Source organism: Notothenia coriiceps, unplaced genomic scaffold (assembly GCF_000735185.1).
Source record: "Notothenia coriiceps isolate Sejong01 unplaced genomic scaffold, NC01 NC01_scaffold00020078, whole genome shotgun sequence".
In the NCBI taxonomy this organism is placed as follows: domain Eukaryota; kingdom Metazoa; phylum Chordata; class Actinopteri; order Perciformes; family Nototheniidae; genus Notothenia; species Notothenia coriiceps.
Window position 1 is genome coordinate 283082 of NW_011352779.1, and position 20403 is coordinate 303484.

At 40.1% G+C, this 20403-nt stretch overlaps 1 protein-coding gene across 1 annotated transcript in view; it reads right to left on the minus strand.

Annotated features, from left to right (window-relative positions):
- Window positions 1–20403, minus strand: part of LOC104952470 (protein kinase C alpha type) — a 99028-nt gene that overhangs the window by 72932 nt on the left and 5693 nt on the right. The window contains exon 2 of the mRNA XM_010779290.1: window positions 14655–14737. Within this exon, the coding sequence (XP_010777592.1) occupies window positions 14655–14737 (83 nt within the window). The remainder of the gene's footprint in view (window positions 1–14654; window positions 14738–20403) is intronic.

Genomic DNA, 20403 nt, shown 5'->3' on the forward strand with positions numbered 1-20403 from the left:
CGTAGTACTTTTCCCAGGAATAGTTCCGATAGTTCCTGGGATTTTGTGTTCACACCAAAAATATCTGGAACTAGAACTTTCTTTTGCGAACCTTTTCACCCCTTTTTTATGCCCTGCTAGAGAGCAGGGACTTTCCTGGGGAGAAAAAGGTTCCAATTTTTGATTGGCTGGACAAATTGCAAACCACGCCCCTTAAAACTCGGAAAAGTCTTTGTGAAGCCGCCATTTTATTTGCTCGCATTAGCATTATTAGTATTAGCCCAGCGCACCAACGGAGAGAGAATAACTTATGGCAACACAAAAGAAAACATTGGAGCGGTGGAGATGAGGAGGTGTCGGCACTTCTGGCGATTCCCAGCAGCTTCTACTGAAGCCAGTCCCCCAACTCCGGGGACTCTGGGTGGCAGTATACGCCGTGAAGTTGTTTGCAGCCTGCCAGTGAAGAAGAAGAAGAAGAAGAAGAAGAAGAAGAAGAAGAAGAAGAAGAAGAAGCGTCAGCGGCTCCCTCAGGGACTTATTCCGGTGTGAACGTGATTTACTAGATTGTTCCAGGAAATAAAAGTTGCGGGAACTATTCCTAGGAAAAGTACTTGGTGTGAAAGCGCCCAATGTAGGTGGCTTAGAAATGTACTTTATTCAGGCAGACATGGGAAATACTTAAAGTGCACAATGCGTGAAAGACGTTTACTTTCCAGCCTTGGAACCAATACCATCACTTCACTTCTGACCTAGCTAGAGAAAGATGTAGTTTAAAGGGTTCAAACATCGCAATTCTCTCGCAATCAGCTTCATGCAATCAAATAAATGGTAGCTATTTAGAACCAAAACAACCATGATGTTTGTCGGGATTTTATTGCAGGAACAAATTTGAAATTACACAATTAAAGCAATCATGAAAGAAGCTGCATAGTTAGTACAGACCACCAGCCTCCCACAGAGACGAAAGAGACCTGGAGTGACATTTGCAGCCAGATAGAGAGAGAGAGTGAAATGAGGCACACTCATCATCACTTCATCCCTCTCATTTCCTTCATTCACAGGGATGATCAAAGGTGAATCATTTCCCCAATATCCAGCATCATACAGACACTGACCCCACCAAACTCCCCTCTGAATGATGTGTCTGTATTCACACCCTCACCTCATACTCTGATGCCTCTTTTACCCATCATCCCTCATTGGAATGTGACATTTCAAATGGAGGAAGCCTTAGGCTCCCCTTTGTGAATATATGTGTGTGTATGCACTGTTTTACACATACTGTACATTTGCAAGCAAACACTTAGAAGAGCGACTGCTACTAGTTTTGAAGAGTCATTGCCAAAACCCTGTCAATGTGTTGAAGCAAGTAATGCAAGCCACGTTTCTGTCAACTTATTCTGTCACGGTTATTAAATTGTCAACCTTCATTTATATATTAAACCTATATATTTGTGTTAATCATCATTTTCCTCCTCCCTTCAAACCCTATTATACAAGAAGAACTACAGTATGCCACTCACACATCCCAGTCACTCATGGATGGAGGCACACACGTGTGCTTATCAAGACATTTTAAACCAAAGCTAGTAACATAGAACTGAAATAATCAATCAAAAGCCGGAAATAATCACTTCTTCCCCGTAACACACACACATTGATGCCTACTTATTTCTTGTATATATCCTTGTCTTGGACTACACCTACAGTATAGGAGTATCATCCCTATGGTTAGTAAGGTGAGGAGAGGCTTTGAAAGAAAAAAATGGAACTAACCTTTATACAGACAAGAGGTGTTGGGCTAGGCAAGGTTACTATTTTTAGATTATAAATCACCACCCTGATTCCTCTTGGCCTTTCACTAAGCTGCTGAGAGGGAGGGCAGGATGCCACCACAGCTCACAGGGGGTTTTCCTTGTCCTGTTGTATCTGTTCACACATCTGTCTGACAGCAGAGCTACAGATAATAGATGGCATTCTAACTGTTGCCCCAAGTTGCCCTTTTAACTGTGACGTGTACAAATGATTGTCATCTTACATCACAGTTCTAGTACCAAGGCGATAGGGTGCTCCACTTCCAGCAGTATTCATGGACCAGCTTGACAATATCTAAGGGTGGTTGAACGACTCTTCACTGGTTCATGAAGTTATTTATTAAACACACCATGTAGGCTCAAAAAACTCTGCCAAAATGTAATTTCAGTTTTTGGGAGCCAGGGCTCAACACTAAGTGTTAACAGTGGTTGCCTGGCTGGCAACTAGGTATCAGCGTTAGTCACCTGAATCATTTAGATACTGCGCAATATTTGTCAACCTAATAAAAATAATGAAAGCTTTATGATTGAAAACAAACATTAATGCCCCCCCAATTAATATCAGCAATCGTACATATTGTAATGGCCTGTGTAAACCCCCTGCTCCACATAACATGTTATTATTTTTGAGCCAATACAGGCACACATTTCCTTTCTTCGCTTCAAGAATGAACATTTCCAACAGTTTTGCTAAACATTCCATATACGGGCAGTTTTTAAGTTTATAATGTTAGGTTTATAACAAGAATGCTGAATACTCTAACAATACCCCAAGGCTCTCACAAATTACAATTCAAAAAGACCAGCTGTATTATTACGGTTTCATTGCCATGGTTTGTAAAAACTGACTATTTAGAGATAAGCATATCAGAAAAAAACAATGAACTCAATTTACAAATTCTGAAACCTCAGAGCCCTTTGAAAAAAATCTGCCGCTTGCCTGTGCACAGCTGGAGTAAATTGAGCTCTCATATAATACAGCCCCTGCACACATAGACACTGCCGAAATGTTAATTTGCAGTGTGATGTCCATTAGCATACTGTAGCCATGTGCTGTGGGTGACAGCCTTAAGGTCAGGAGAGGACAAGGGGGGTTGGCAGTGCTGTCACAAGGACTGGAAGATGACTGTTCTACTTAATATNGGACGACGAGGACTTGCTACGTGGAGGGGCAACGGCAACCGGACAAATACATGAGGGAGGCCCGATACGTCACTCATATGGAGGAGAGGACCAGGCGCGTGTAGAGCAGAGTGGAGAAGTGCGATCACAGAGCCTGCCGAGGCTATAAATGACTTTGATTTGATGTTTAAATAGGGGGCCTACAAAAACTATCAGCCCCAGGGCCTGATGGCAGGTTAAGGCGGGCTTGGCTGTGGGTGACAGCCTTAAGGTCAGGAGAGGACAAGGGGGGTTGGCAGTGCTGTCACAAGGACTGGAAGATGACTGTTCTACTTAATATTAATTACTATTCCTTTTCTCCATCATGAGCTCTGCACCATTTGTCTGAGAATTACTATCAAGCTTTTTAAAAAAAAACATTTTGTTGGTTCACTTTCAAGAAAAAACAAGAGTAGGTTAGAGGGATAGATGGGTGTTAACCCTAACCTCTAACCCTCGCCTACTACTTTCCCTGTATCTCCCGAATGTTTTGTTCACATACAAATACAGATGACTGGACTGTGTTCTACTTAATATGACTTACTATTCATTTTCTCCATCATGGTAACAGGTAGCATGGTAACAGGTAGGAATTACAAATAATGGATCGTCATGTTGTAAATGCCCAAAGACAAAATAATAGGCCACCTGTCAGGGTTTTAATAATTAAAAATATGTTACAATATGTGTTCAATTAAGTTATTTAATTGCCAGAATCTTGGCAGGGTATGTTATCACTGTAATGAGCCAGCAGTCTTTGGCAGTAACTTGGCTGTAAGGCATTCTGTGGTTTTGCTCTTTCCTTTGTGCTCAGTGGTGTGAGTAGCAGAAAATCCAATAAAAGTTACATTGTGTCCATGAAATCATGGTGTGTGTGTGTGTGTGTGTGTGTGTGTGTGTGTGTGTGTGTGTGTGTGTCTTGTTCTTTTACATCTCGACACATCCAGAATACCAGGAATTCAGCAAACCTAATGTAGTGCCTGTGCAAAGTGTTCTGAGCTGAGTGTGGAGAGGATAGAAAGAAGGGAAGATTCTTGTATTTATAATAGACCAGAATCAAGCGCTACTCCAGGGATAACCAGGGATCTATAACCTGATCTGATAAATAAAACATGTGTAAGAAAAAAACATAGTGAGGCTGAGGGGGAATGTGTTTGTAAAGGAAATATTTGCTGTGTATAAAAAACACTAGTTACAGTATTTCTACTACAGGGACTGCCATCCAACTACATGTTTGCTTCAGATTTGATCATGTCAGTCAGGTAGCATATTCCTTCAAATAAAATTAACAACAAAAATAATTGGAGGCAAGTCCTGAATCCTAGCCAGATAATAATCCCTTCAGTACATGTCGCTCTAATATAATTTAAACTGTAATCAGATCACAAATCAAGCAATCATCAAACAGGTATGAGGATAAGGTTAATAATTTACCTTTTTATCACTGGTTTATACTAAAATAAGAGACTGAAATACTTCATACAGAATGAGAAGGAGAGAGTCAAGCTGACTGTAATTTGTATCATTCTGTTTCTGGGGTTCAGCTTCAGGCCGCGTTGTTACATGATGGGTCAAGTTTAGACTTCAGACCCTCTCAGGCTTCTATTTCAAGTGTTTTTGTGTGGACTGACATGCAGGACATCTGCCTGTTTGACAGGATCTTTTTACGCCACCAGCCATGAAATGAGTTTGCCCTGAACAAAGTGTTGATTACGACACAGTGACACTTTGTTAATAAAAAACAGAGGTAATGTCCAGATATATGGATCATCCATCAATCAAAAATGCTTTACATATCTGGAGGTTTATTTTGTATAGACTACTGAAGTTATTTGAAATCACCGACAGCCAAAGAAATCTATATAAAACCTTAAACATGCAAAACCACTGGGTGCTTTAAAACTCTTTGCTGATATGGAAGAGATGTGGAGATTAATACGCTTCATAGTGAGCTAGCAGGCACTCATAAGGACAAACTCTCGTCCTGCAAGAACTGTGACACAGAGTCGATTTGAGGTCAAGAGCAATTTCAACTCTCCCATGCGCTGGTCATTAGTAATACTTAGCATGGTTGGAGCAAGACTGGCGGCCAAATACTTTTTGTAAACAAACCTCGGAGGGACTGACGGAATGTGGGTTTTTAAGTAAGAGTATGTGTGTGTTATTCACATTCTTAATTGTGTGTGACTTCAGTGCACTGCAAGCTTCTGAGGGTTTGTTTGTGTGTATATTAACATTTGTATGTTATGGTGGCTGTGTGTGCATGTGCGTCAGGAATTCTGGTTCCCATCAAACTGAAGCAAAAGGAACATTAATGTTTAGCCTTTAAAAGCCCAGTGCATTCTGGGTGCTTGCATATAGTTATTAATCTGTAATGAAGACATTTCCTGAAATGTGTCTTACTTTACTACTTGTATGTCATATCAGTTTGTTCTTGACACAAAGATAGACAATGTTAGTGGGCGGGAAATTGTTGCTCTCATTTGTACAGTTAGTACAAGTGATATTAAAGAGCAAAATAACTGCAATGAGTTCTTCCATTCAGATAAGAAAACATAATTGAAATAACAAAGCCCTGCTGTGCTAAAGCTGGTAGTTTAAATTACAATAAAAACGGTCAAACAGAGCTATGTGTGTCCAGTATCCCCTGCATTTCCCAGTGTGCAGTACACACACTGTAAAAGGTTAACTGAATTTCAAGCTGTGGTGCAATGCATTATAGCTAAGAAACTATAATTCTGGCATTTCTTTATCTGATCTCACTCGAAGGTCAGTGTGAAATGGCAGCTCTTAAGATTCCGTCTGATTCTGCAGGGTCTGAAACTGGTAAAAGGCCAGCAAAAGAACCAATATGTAGGCTTTCAAAAAGGCTCTCAGGCACAAACCCCAATGATGGTCACTTCACTCAGTCCAACCCTCTATCGAACACAATTGTTTTTTGCAGACAAAGGGTTAGGTGTAAATACTTTTACTATACATTCAATATCTTTAGATCATTACAATATACATGTATGTAGAGCGGAAATACCACCGAGCTGAGTTTTAAATCTATAAAAATCTTCCATGTATGTCTTGAGCTCTGCGCCATCCTTCAGAATAGACCTAGTTGCTGTGATATATCTTTGCTCTCCTCGCTAGGCTTCCTGTTAAGTTTGTCTGTAATCAAAGCTAGTGCCTCCACACAAAGGTCTCTGTCAAGATTCTGCAAAGGAATGGTGGATGATGAAAACTTCATCTCAGGCACTGGTAATGACAAACTTGCCCTATTGACAGCATCGACTGAGGCACAGCATCTGTTTGCAACGTGAATTAGAAATAGATCCTTTTTATATATTTTGTCTAAGCATTACTATCAAACTGAAAAAAACAAATGTTTTGTGTGTTCACTTTCAAGACAAAACAAAGAAGTAGGTACAATGGTACATGTTAGGTAAAGTGATGGTTTGGGTGATAAGATTCTGCATTCAAGGTCAAGCAAGAAAATAGTTTGACTGTGAAGAATTGCGTCAATGTTGAAACGTCAAGCAATTGACAGCACAGGAGAATGTCTCATACAATGTTGTAGAGGCCATGGAGACTTGTACACACAAACACACTTCAGTGTATGTAAAGGCCCTGACACACCTACCCGATTTTGGGAGTCAGAGGCCGTCAGAGGCAGTCGGGCATTCGCGGCGCCCTTACTCAGGGCAACATGTTGAATCGGCCAAAGACAGTCGGCCAAAGAAAGCACTCTGATTGGCTGTTGCCTCTTTTGAATGACGAATACACACTACCGCTGCCTGCTGGTAAGGACAGTTATTGCCACTCGTCGACTCAAGTCTTTGCGGTGTATTCGTAGGCGGGCGGCGTAGCCGACGTAGCAGACGTAAAAGTCGGGACGCCTTCGGTACGCGTTCTTTGGTCTCAGGTTGGTGTGTCGCGGCCTTAAGCCCTTACATCCAACACTGATTATCACTGGAAACAATTATAATTGTTTTCAAATGATATAAAGGTTATCTTGTAATGCATGTTCCTAAAAAGGCTCTATTTTTCATGTAACTAAAGCAGCAATGTACAGAGTTTGGACTAGTTTCAACTATTCTGATGTCCTCACTTAGAATTACATTGACTCTGATGTGTGTTGTTGTGTAGGTTGTGTGTATACAGCAAAAGAAAGATTGGTTTTTGTGCCTTCTGGTAAAAAGTGTGTGACGTTCCCCTCATATCCCTCTTACTGCGGAGAGACCTTCAAGCCATTTACTGTAAGTATTGATAAGAATCAAAGAGGAGAGGTTCTACGAAAAAAGCACATATTATTTCAGTGTTTACATATCTGTACCAGGCTAATAATCCTGTGGCTTCTATTATACAAATCACAGTATTTAAAAGTGACTTTCATCAACTGAGCCTAGCTGAATCAAGCTGTTGACATGAATTGTATCCTAGCAGCAATGTCCTTACATTCACAGGTAGATAAAGTAACCATTGTGCAGATAAGGCATTTGATTTAAATAATTTCTCTGATATGTAGAAGCTGTACAAAATAGTTTTTTTCAGCAACAACCGCACTGATAATTTTATTCCCACAATTCCTCTGCCAATACTTTACATAATTTAATTTGCATATTAGAAAAGTAAAAAGGAAGGGTTATAGCATTCAACAAGCATCAAACAAACACATCATGCTGTGTCGAAAGAGCGATAGCAACAGATACGAAAATATTGCGACTCAAAAGACGGCGGTTTGAAAGGAGTTTATATGCAAATTGTATTATGTTAGTCTGTCACAGAGCATGGGAAGTCCGTACAACATCTATTCTCATCTGTCTGCGGGTGAATCTACGTTCAGTGCTCTATTGTGACTTGTATGACATTATCATTACATAATCAAGCGGGCGTATAAAGTAGATTTTGAGAATGGCTCTGTAAGCCCACACATTTGTTTTTATTAGCCTGTGTCCCCTTAGGAGACCATATTCCTTAAGGGTCTGAGATGAGAAAGTGTATAACCCTGTGTCTTATCCAATACAGGATCTACTGCAAGCCAGAGGCAACACACTATGATGCCAACAACAGCAGCAGCTTCATTCAAATGCATCACAATCAGCGCTTTTGAAGATTGTTTCTGGGAAAATGTTTTTTCCAGCTATAAGTGATCTCCATATTGTTGTCAACGCATATATTATGCTTTTTGTCTGAAAACACTGCTAAAAGTATTGTGTCTTTTAATAAGAGATGAGACTCTGAGCCAAAACAGAATCATCATCCATCTGAGTTACTTTCAGTGCATCTTCAATAACCATCAGGAGGGTTTTTGAATGTTCAGCAGTGCATTTCAATAAACAGGCCTTAAGATCAAATACTTGCTGCTTTATTTTTGGGACATTATATATTCGTACAATTTTGTCTCTTTATCTTTATATATTTGTGCCATTTGGTGTCTTTATCTTCATCTAAACCCTTCCCATCTGAGTCCCTCTTTTGTAGTCGGTCTGTTGCGAGATTACAATGTAGCACAGGTATTTTAACCTCGATTTTTCATCCAACACAACCTTTAAACAACCTGTCTTTATGCAGACATGCTTTAAACACTCATCAACAACAATGCAAGAGGCAATATTTCATTATACACACTATATGAGTATAGAGCATCTGTGTATTCTCTGTAGAAGGACATGAGTAGCTGTGTCCTCCCTACAGGCTGCAGCTCTAGCTACCAGGCAGAGAGTTAATCCTATCTAGCACTTCACAGTGGGATTGTATGTGCATGTCTTGTGGGGTCGAGTTTACAATGATCTCATTTGGCTGAAACAGTGTACCCTGACAGGGCTCTGCATGACATGTCACCACTCACACACCAAAATAAAATCTGTGCACTAAGCAGATTTATGTAGCATCAGGTTTCTTTGTGAGCATGTTTCCTTGGAAGCAGTGCTTGTGCCAAGGCTTCAATAATGGGGTCGCTAAAAGGCATGTGCATGGATTCAACTCAGTAAAGGATGGGAAGTGTACTTATGCAAAGGCCATGACATCACACAGGCATAAACTGCTTGATAGACATGCAGGCGATCATTAAAAAGGACTGCTCAATTATATTTATCTGAATTATTGAATTGCTGCACCTTGGTTTACAGAGTGGTTAGCACTTCCTTTTAGGGTGTTCAAGCAAGAAAACATGGACATAAACACAAACTGAAAGGTGTAGTCTACATGCAAATAGTATTAAGATAGCGTTTTGGGATTTTTCTCAAGATTGTAGATTTTTTAGAAGCTGTGTATTATTGTGGACTGTAGACAGGGAAATCAGTGTTTTTGCATTGTAACGTAATAGTGTATTATTATTATTATTATAGATGGGAGGGTTGTGTCTATGATATGCTGTTTAGGTTTACAAATAAATGTACAGCTCTTCCATTGTGGAAAGGAACATTAACATCCAAATGCAAATGGATGTCACTATACTGCTACAGCAGTGTTTCCGCCAGACCAGGGCTGAGAGGGCGTCCACCCCGAGAGCGGGGTATATTATATTATATTGATTATAGATACAGTCTTTTTACGTTAATGAGCCGGATCATTTGGCTCGGCTCTCTTAAAGCGCCGGCTGTTTCGGCTCCCAAACAGCTCTTCATGTTACCAAAGTTTACAACGGTGACGGAGCCTCAGTTTCGCCGCTGCTAGGCTCTGGTGCTCGCAGTTCACGCGCGTGCTCCACTAAACCCCCCCCCGTTCATCGCGTCCAAATCGCGCACGTTCCGTGTTGTCCTGAAAAGAATCCCACCAGACTCCCTTGCCCCTCCAACAGAGGGATGTCCTTGTCCTTTTTCCTTTTCGTCATTTCAAGCGATAAAAATTCTCGATCTTCTCTCGAATTATTAATATTTGTGGACGCCCTCGGCTCGAGTTCAGGGCGTCCCGAGCTGAATAAGGTCGTCAAATGAAGGCAAGACGCCCCCCTGGCGGAAACGCTGCATTATCCAACACTGTCACGGCACATACCCTGTTGCTAAGGTCACCTGTGTGTGTGTGTGTGTGTGTGTGTGTGTGTGTGTGTGTGTGTGTGTGTGTGTGTGTGTGTGTGTGTGTGTGTGTGTGTTTTTGTGTGTGTGAGCCTGCCCACTAGCCTTGACATCTGGATGAAGTTTAATGTGAACATGGTTGTATGGCCGGTATTTTGAAGGAATAAACCAGTGTTCAAAATTACCTGTGTACTTATGGACTAGGCTTATATAAAAAAATAGTGAGATAAAAAATTGAGAGCTAGAAAAAAGTCTGAAAATATTTCATCATTTTATAAGACTTCTTTACACCAGTGGGCCTGAACATGCCTGTTTGTAGGAAATGACCAACACTCTTGGTAGAAGGAAATGGACTTTAAAAAACAGATTTGCCCAAGATGCCTGTGTCACAGATGATGTAATTTCAGCACACTCGAGTTTAATCTTGTTTTCAATTTCCAAGAAGAGTATATATAAAAAGATGGTGTGCATCCCAACCCATGTCAACAAAACACCTTAGAGTCTGCCAAAAAACATCTCCACCTTTGAGATTTGTGCTTTTAAATATTAGAACACTTCTGCCTACAGCATAACTCAATAATATAACACCGCTGATTTCTCTCAGATTAACTGAAGGCCTGCTTATACCTTATGCCTGCATCCCTTCCACCAAGTGATTTAGAGGCTCTGCTTTTGATACCATTAAACTGGTTGATATTGTGAAGAATTAGAAGAAGAAGGGCATTTTCTGTGTGTCTGTGTGAGCTCTGCCAGGCTGCCTGTCACCCTCAGGTCAGTTGTGTCTGTAGAGGAGACAGAAAAGGCACTGTGCTAATGCTTAACTCTGTTACTCTGTCACAGATATCTGTGCACTGAACAGCCCCAAGGGGAGTGTGTGTGTGTGTGTGTGTGTGTGAGTGTTGCCTCTCTGTGTGTGTGTTGCCTCTGTGTGTGTGTTACCTCTTTGTGTGTGTTGTCTCTGTGTGTGTTGCCTCTGTGTGTGNCCCTCAGGTCAGTTGTGTCTGTAGAGGAGACAGAAAAGGCACTGTGCTAATGCTTAACTCTGTTACTCTGTCACAGATATCTGTGCACTGAACAGCCCCAAGGGGAGTGTGTGTGTGTGTGTGTGTGTGTGTGTGTGTGTGTGTGTGTGTGTGTGTGTGTGTGTGTGTGTGTGTGTTTTTAATTGTGTTTATGTGTGATCAGAGAGGAAATCAGTGCACAAAGACTAGCAGATTTCCCTGGGTCATATGTGTTGCACTGGTTAAGTGGACATCAATGATGCAGCAGCCACACACCCACGTAAATGCAAGCACATCAAACCTCTTAGTTTCATCTGCTGAGCCCCTGTAGTGAAACGGGAAGCTTTTGCATTATTGATGGTCTTGTCCTGTAAAGCACTGAACTTACTCGACCTGCTGGTAATGTTACACCAGGCAGTCAAACGAAAACAATTTGTTAAAGTAAGTGCTTTAATCAGACTAATCGACACTAGCATGGAATGTGCTTCCTAAGTTATACTATTACTAACTCAACAAGTGATCCCTTTAAAAAGGTCCAATTGTGATAATACTGGTTAAATGTTTAAACTAATTTCATTTGACCAGATCATTAAGTAATTGTTATAATGATCTTAATACTTTAACAAAATAATGTTTTCATTCTCAAAAATGTATTTAATGTATACTTTGCTTATAACAACCAAAACGCACAGTGGTGTTTGATGTTATTTGATGGTGTCTAGAGGAAAACAGCAGACTTTTTAATATGGTAATTCAATGATTCTCATACATCTGAAAATTCTGCATATTACATAATTCTGCATACAATATTTTTTACCAACTACCCTTTTTACCAATGTGCATGAACATTTAGAAAACAATGTCAAATTTGTCATGAGATGCTTGAAATCTAGAGGTTTGAGCAGCATGCCTGTGACCAAACAGATTGATTCAAGTGTTAGTTCTCTCCTAGAAAGATGGCACTCAAAGTGAATCTCAAAGTGAATCTCAAACTGCACCACTGAATGTGCTCTGTACAATTACTAGACCGACTATGCAGAGAAATGACATTTGACATCTTACATTTGAGTTTGTGCATAACTGCAGCCACCCTGCCTTTGAAACAACACCCTCAGGCTTCAAGGAGCAATGTATTCATGGTAATCTTGTCACGTCAAACTAAGGCTAGTTGCCCATGATGAGATTGCTACTGAAAAAGATCTGCATCTTGTGAACACTTTATCTCTTACAATAGGGTAGTTATAAAATACAGTCACGAAATGCAGGTAGCCTGGATACTGCAGATCTTCAGGATATTTGTTGGCCATGGGAGTTATTGCCTTCCTGGATCGCACGCCAGGGAGGCACCAAGCCATTAAATATGTGTGGTTGCCCGTGGCAACAGAACTGCTAAGTGCACAAAAATGTATATTAAAAAGGGAGCTAATATTCTTATATGGCAGGCGTTAATATATTCACATATTCTTAAAATATATTAGGTTTGTGGTGGCCATTTGATCACATTAATTAATGTCATAATAGCACACAGAGTGCCCGCATTAACGAAAGGCTGAGAATAATTTACCACTGGTATTTTAAGGGAAGTCTGCTCTAGTCGGATTAGATATCTACACATTCGTTTTGCTTTTCTTTATTCTTGCTTGTTGATATGTAGACATGCACTGACCTGCTTTATTTAATTTCGTACCTGTAAAATGACAATAAAGGATTTCAATTCAAATAACTTCTGCGAGGTACAGTATGTGTTAGTATGTTGGATCAGTAGTATGACTCCTCCTTAGGTCTAAGCGTGTGGCAATGACATATGGCATTAAAGTAAAGGCTTGATTAAATCTGTTTGACCACAGCAAGAATAATAGTGCTGGTCTTCTTGAGAAACTCATATTTGGATGTTGATGCAGCAACAAAAACAGATACAATATTCTTCATTGGAGAAAGTAGAACTTTGCAGTTTGTATTCAAGTATTTTAATGTATGAAACGGGAACGAATGTAAAACCTTTGGCTGACTAACTGACTAATATTTGTACTTGTGTTTTCTGTGCAATACATTAATTGTAAAACTCATGTAACTGCAACACTCAGATATCAAAGGTCAATAAAGTTGACTGTCCTGCCCACAATAAAACTTGATAGCCGCTCATTATTCTGTCCCCAACTGCCTGCTTGAATCGAGAATCCTTGCTCAGACTATTTTCTGCTCTCCGTGTCATCCCTGCCATGCTCCATTTTAAGATTCTGGGTTGATGATCTTCGATGACACACTGACATATCTCCAGTTACAGAGGCCAGGCAGTGCTGCTGTGACACTGAGAAGGTATGCATGCCTGGCAGGCACACAGGCATGTCAATGGAGTTTCACACTTAGCATGCAGGTAAGCCTTGGCTACTGGCTCATGTAATAGCAGCCGATAAAGAGGCAATGGGAGACCCCATTGAACGGGGCTGATTTGATCAAAAATGAATTGCATATTCCAATAAAAATAATTAAGATAACACTTTCAATGATGTCTATAATGCATTATAAACAGATCTATTATAGTGCTTTATAACCTGTTTCTTACACTGTAATTATTGTAATGAGCACTCATAATAATATAAATAAACATTAACATAAATGATATTTAACAATAATTTTGACGCATTATAAAGTGTTTTTAAATGATCACCAATGGTCCAGTATCATATAATTTTTAATTAAAAAAATACATAAAAAGCTAAGCTATTTGAAAATTGGCATTTCCACAGCATGCTCAGTCAATTTGGACTAATACAATTGTATTTGTAGTGTATGTATTAAGTGTTTGGTATGTGTGTCTCTGTCCAGCCAAGACAGATGTAGGTGTGTTGGCTTTGGCCACCACTCATACATTTCCCATCTGTCATCGGGCCAACGCAGCTCATTGTTAATGGCTTGGCTATCTGCCAATATACTTTTCCATGAACTCAATCCTGCTGAGTGAATTATAATTTATTTTTGGGAGATGTACTATGAACTCCATTATCCTTCTGGGGTCACTGTCAGTATGTTATTGTCAAAACTTGCTTTCCAAATATGTTTAGTTTGCAGGAAAGAATACTGACTTTGATTGTATTTACTACAGAAAGAGAAAAATCTCACATTCATTTCTTTAGAGGTTGGAGACAGTGACTCACTAAGTGGAATATTGAAATCACGGTGACTCCCCTGAAACATGTACATTGGATGAATTGAATAAGCCATCTGCTGCTGCTGTGATTCATCATGAGTCAGCTAAATTGAACTTGTATATGGCACTCATTTAATAGATTCTATAAGACTAAAATATTAAAGGCTTCTTTTGAGAACTGCTGAAAAAAAGATGCTTTGTATGTGAATCAGTGTGCTGTGATAAACATTTACCTCTACAAGCTCTAGAAAAGTTGTTAAATGTAACATGTCAACATGTCATGTACACTGAAAATTGTAAAGTGATGTGGGTCCGAGGAAGAGTAAGCGACAGTTTCCTCCGCCCACTTTGCCACAGTGCTCCATAATACAACAATCATTCAAAGGAGCACTACAGCTTACCAAAAGAGCAAGGGTGTAGAAAAGAGGCAGGCCTGGTTGACCTGACTGCATATTGGTGACACTGCATGTGCACTTGAGTATAATGACAGGAAAGGCACGTCCTCACCGACAAACATGTGAGACGGAACAGCTGGGCTTTGGTTACTTACGTCGGTATCGGGCCCCTTATCTGCCCCAGGGCAGCTGAATGTGACTAATTCATGGCACCTCTTGTGGACCACAAAGCAGCAAACTGCAGAGGGAGAAAGAAAGACAACAAAAAAGGAGAGAAAAAACAAGATGGTTAACATACAGTGTATTATAGTTGATTTATATGTTAAGACAGCAAAAAGAAAAAGAGATCTGATTACACTGAGAGGGATTGAAAAAAAGAAAACACTGACTGGGCTAGGCTCTTTACCATGAGTCCAGATGGCCAGTCCTGCCTGCAGGCTGACTGCTCTTATTGCAAAGTACAGTGCCACCTCATCACTGACATAACAGGAGCCAAGACAGACACTGTACACACACTTTTGCATGTACAGGGAGCAAAGACAAACACATCCTCACAACTAACATGTAGGCCTACACCCCTAAATACAACTGCACTAAACTGTCAGAGCACACAGCCAGTGGCAGGTCACTGGGTGCACTGTAGTCTGCAGCCAGGCAAGATGCACACTGAGGAGGAAGGCGCCTGTTACCGGCTCTCAAGAGACTCCTGACACCAAGACAAGACAGGCTGGGGGCTGATTGTGTGACTGTATATTCTCATTGTTGTGTCTGTGCAGGGCCACCTCATTTGTGAAACATAGATGTGTTTACACAGGCGCTATGTCAGCTCCTTTTTCTTTTTGATAGACAGGAGAACTCTTCACTTTCTCCCCAGGACTTCATGTTTTCCAGGCCGACACTTGTGTGGCATGAGATGAAAGCATCAGAATTTGTAGATTTCAACAGTCTTCACTTAGCACTGAGTGACCCTGTGTAGACTCCATTAGTGGTTTGTGTTGCATCAGTGATGTGATGCGTTTACAGAGACCCTGCTTGATTTTCAGTTTGTAGTGTTTCACTGCTGTTTCAGCAGTGAGGGAAAGGCATGTGCGGTGTATCCCCGTCTTGAGTTCACCTACATATCTTCTTTCCACTGCATTGCTCTTAAACAGCTCCATCCAACTGAAGACGTACTAAAGAAGAGCTGTGTATTGGGGGCTCACTCCCTGTTACAGTGGACCAGAGTTTGACTTCCATTCTGCATTCCCTATCTCCCATGTCAAATCTGTTTGACCTCTATCAATCATAAAGGTAAAATACTAACAAGAAAATCCATTGAACAGCATATAAAAAAAACATTCAGAAACCCAGACTTTATCAACAGAGAATCCAAAATAGCTCACATGAACCCCCCAAATTAAGATTGATTTTCAGATGATGATTAAAGAATTAGGGTGGGACAGAAATAAAACATTATCTGAGATTGCTTGTTTCACACCATTATCATCTGGAACAATAAAAAACCACTCATGCATTATGTATTCCTACCCATTAAATAGCTGTTTATGTTTCCTCGTTCAGTCTAAATGTCTAAACTATGATTTATACGTGCAAACACAGTAATGACAGTGCTGCTGTTAAGATTATAATTATTTTTGACTTGCTTTGAAATGAGTCAAATACCCATCCACCATCTGTCCTGTCACAGAGCTGCCTCCCTGAAATCATGAATAAAGACAGATATTTGTGAATATAAAAAACCCAAAGCAGAGCACATGTGTGTAATACTCATTGAGAACGTGTTTTAAAAAAATGGAAAACACGATTTGATTTAAGTGAATTGTGGCCAATAAATGCTCAAACTACACATCTATTTTGTGTCTAAGTCATAACTCACCAAGAGCATACTTTCTTTCTTGTCAAACTGCACATTATCACCAAGATTAGTTAAGTCTGGGCCTCATATATTGAATTTTAATGAAATGTCTGCAGATACAGAAAGGTTTATACATAATTTATAATGCATGTTATATTACATACTGTACTTAGCCATTGGTGATCAGGTTTAAACAGTGCAAAAATAATTTGTGAATCGGCATGTCTGTTCTTTTACAGGTATATGTTCATAAATGTTCTGTTCTCAGTTACACATATCACAGCATTTGTGCTCATTTGTTTGCAGCCACTTTGCTCCATAGAATGACATGTGCCATTAGCATTCTGCGTACATACTCTGCCACATAACTTTGATATGTACTCGAGCACAGCTGTAAGAAATATCAGTTTTCAACAGGTTTGGCATTGTCAAGCCCCACTAGAAACTATACCTGTATGAAAAAAACATAAAAAGGCAGTGCTAGAAATACTGACTAGAAATGTACTGATGAATTAGATCTATCAGAACATGTAGACACTTGTTCTATGTTTAATATGTGGGTGTCAAACTCCAAGTTTAAACAGTGTCACAGACGCTGCTTGAGTAAATACCAGCAGTTTTGTTTCGATTACTGCTCAAGTGCCATCGTCTTTTGAGTTTGCACAAAGGCAGTCAGAACATTAACTTCAATTGATCATAGGTGATGTCTTTGTGAATATTTTACTTGACTTGACAGGTCCACCGAATGTGTTTCTTTAAATGCCCTTTAACTCCAGCACCATTGATAAAGTTGTAAATATTCACGCAGAAGCTCCAGGAATTGTTGTTGTTTTTGAAGTCAATATTTCACCAGGAAGGGATTGCACAGCTCTGATCACAACAAACTGGCTTCTCTACACAGATACAGTAATCTTGAACTTTGAAGCATGATGATACAATCAGTAACTTGATAAAAACAAACAAACTTAAATGTATCCTGAAGCTTTGACTAGATCTGCATTGCAGAAAAATAAATACAGCATTCTTATTGTTAGCATACAGTTAAAAAGAATGTATGGTTACTTACAAATTAATGTGTGTTTATGATATCACATCAATACAAACCCCACACACAAGCATATCACACCACCTTTACTGGACCCCTTTCACTTCCTTATTCCTACTAGGGGCTATCAGTTGAAACGGTCAATACAGAACCTGAAAATATGACCCATTACTCATACCACCATCAAACCACAAACCAGAGAGGTCATAAATCTCCCTGAGTCAGTGCCTCCATAATTCATCCAACAGTAAACAGCTCATTGTAGTGTGGGACTGGGTAGCACCAATTCCCACCAACACAAGGCGGCACTGCTTAAACCCGACCTTTGACATGTTTCTATTGATGAAGTCTGAGCTTTCGTGTGGAGTTTTAGTTTCCTTATCCATTCAGCCACAATTACTATTCAGCTTTAAGTGATTCTCATTGAAGCCACTATAGCTCTTCGACTACTAGCACTTTCTTCACATCATGTATTCTGTGAATTGCACAGCAGTATAGTGTATTCAAGACGTCTTCTAGGAAAATATGTCATGAGGTAGAAATCAGAGGGATCAGTATGTTATTATTAACCATTACTTATTCAGAGTATGTGACGAAAGAGGGAGAAGATATAAATATGAGATACAGAGGTGGAGAAAGATTAAAAAAGGGGGTAGATATATAGGTCAAAGATGAAGGGGGCTGAAACTCGTCGTCTTATGTTGCTCCTCATTAGAGCTCAGCTTCCTGTTCTCCCAGTGGTGTAGTTCTGGAGCAACACATACATCACTTCTTACTCCATCTTAGTCGAACATCTCCATTAGCAGACAAAGGCATCAAGCTAGCTTCAGGGTTCTTAAACCTTTTCCAAAGTCAAATTCAAGCACTTTTCAAGCATTTTCAAGGTGCATTTTCAAGCTTTTCAAGCATCTTACAGCTGTTGTAAATGACATATTTATATAAACGTACTTATACTCAAATGATTATTTCCCTACTTCACATTAAATTAGATGTTCTTTATGCTATAAACAACCAAATGTGTGTTTCGTGATAGCATTCTACATGAGGATGAACAATTAAAGAAAAGAAAACTAAGTTTAATATTTCAAAATGAGTGACCCATCTGTACGTAGACTGGGCATCCCATATAACCTGGCGGAGCCGATATACAACAATCAGCCAAATAACTTTTCAATACATTATTGATTACTATTCAGTGTGCGAAAAAGTACACGTCCCACCGTCCGGGACGTGTTATTTACAATATCGGACAAGTAGATCTTTCAATTGACTTGTCCGGCGGACAAGTGACGTTTTTCGCCCTGATTTATTGAAAAATTATTGATAAATTCAGTTTACAAAAGGCAGAACTCATTCGCAAATTGTACGTGTCCACCATTGTTCGTTTTCATGCGTTGTCATTTCATCAGCAACAGCGTCTAAGCCAGGGGATAGCTGGTCTGTTGTTATCTATACTATACAAAATATTACTAACTGTGTTGTTAGTCTGTCGAGCTAAGTTTCGACGCATTTCCACGTGCGTAGTCGATAACTTACTGAAACATATGACGTCCCATCAACACTCAAATGAGGTCACCTTGATTGTCAGACAAGTTTGTGAACAATATAAAGTGTTAGTAAGTAGGTGTAGACATTCATTGATTCCATAATTTATGTATTGACATATCACCTCCGTTCATGTGGTAAATGGAGACTGAACACAAATGGAGCGGTTGGGATTTTCATGGATTTTGTATCGTGCGACACTCTTTTCAAAAATGTCTCATGAACAGTACCTGTTACACTCAACCTTAAATGAACAGGCTTATGTAAAAAAGTGAACAGTGGTCTTACCTGTGTTTAGACCCCGGTGAACCTTAGAAGTAAGAGATGAGTAGCATAAAATTAAAACGGATGCCAAAAATGCTGTGGCGATTGCATTCACTCGGCCACTCTAAGTAAATGACCGTAGTGTGTATCCACAGACCCATAGCAAACCTAAAATTTGCTAGAGGCCAAGCGAAAGCTAAGGTCAGTAAAAGCCAAGACTAAGGCCAAGAAACTCTCCCATTTTTATTAGGGTACTTTTTTGACCCTCTGTTTTATATAGTAATACTTTTGAATTCAGTTTAGACATAAGGATAAATGTTAGTGAAGTATGTGACAAATTAGATAATGCCAATAACTTATGTTAATATATCTTTTATTAGAAGACGTAACAAATGCAATCAAAATTCACCGACGTAAAACCTCTTACCATGTTAACCGGGTCTAGAGGAGACTACATTGTGACGTTGGACGGAACTCTGTCTCAGGTTGTGTGTACAGGTTGTGTGATCCGGATATTATTACTTATATTATTAATAGTAATATCGGTATCCGTATCGCGAAAAGATGTTGAGTTCTGCGACGTGCGAATGGCTGTACAGGAAGTTATGTGTACGACCTTCGACGGGTCGACGAGTGACAAACATTTTCATTTATTTATCATAAAAGTAAAGTATTACATGAAAGATATGGGACGAAGTATTTGTTATGACTTGTAGGGACAGAGGAGCTCAGCCCCCAGGCCCTACACTCCTTTCGCGATCCCTGTGTCCCTCCGACGAAGTGAAGGTATTGCTTTACCGCAGTTATAATTGTTGTGTCTCGATTTTGCGAATAGCGGAAGTAATGCGCGATCTTTCTTGATTCTTCAAACTGTTCTACTCCGACAATTTGCCCTTCTAGGCGACACACATCTTTCTCTCCTCTCTCTCTGCGACTCGGCGTGGCACGGTCGCAGTCGACTATGCCTCGTATCTCTCTCTCTCGACGCCTAGGCGCCCGAGCCGAGGGACAGGAGTGTTGAGGAATAGTTAGGGCCCTTGGCCCACCTGTTAACAAATAAAGAACAAGGATGAGCCTTTGGCTCAAAACGAAGGGTTGAGACGGTGACACGGATGTGAAAGGCGGGCGCGGGCAGAATTGACATGTCTTTCGCCGCTCTACGTAAAGGAATCCTTAGCTGTTGTCTTGGCTTTGA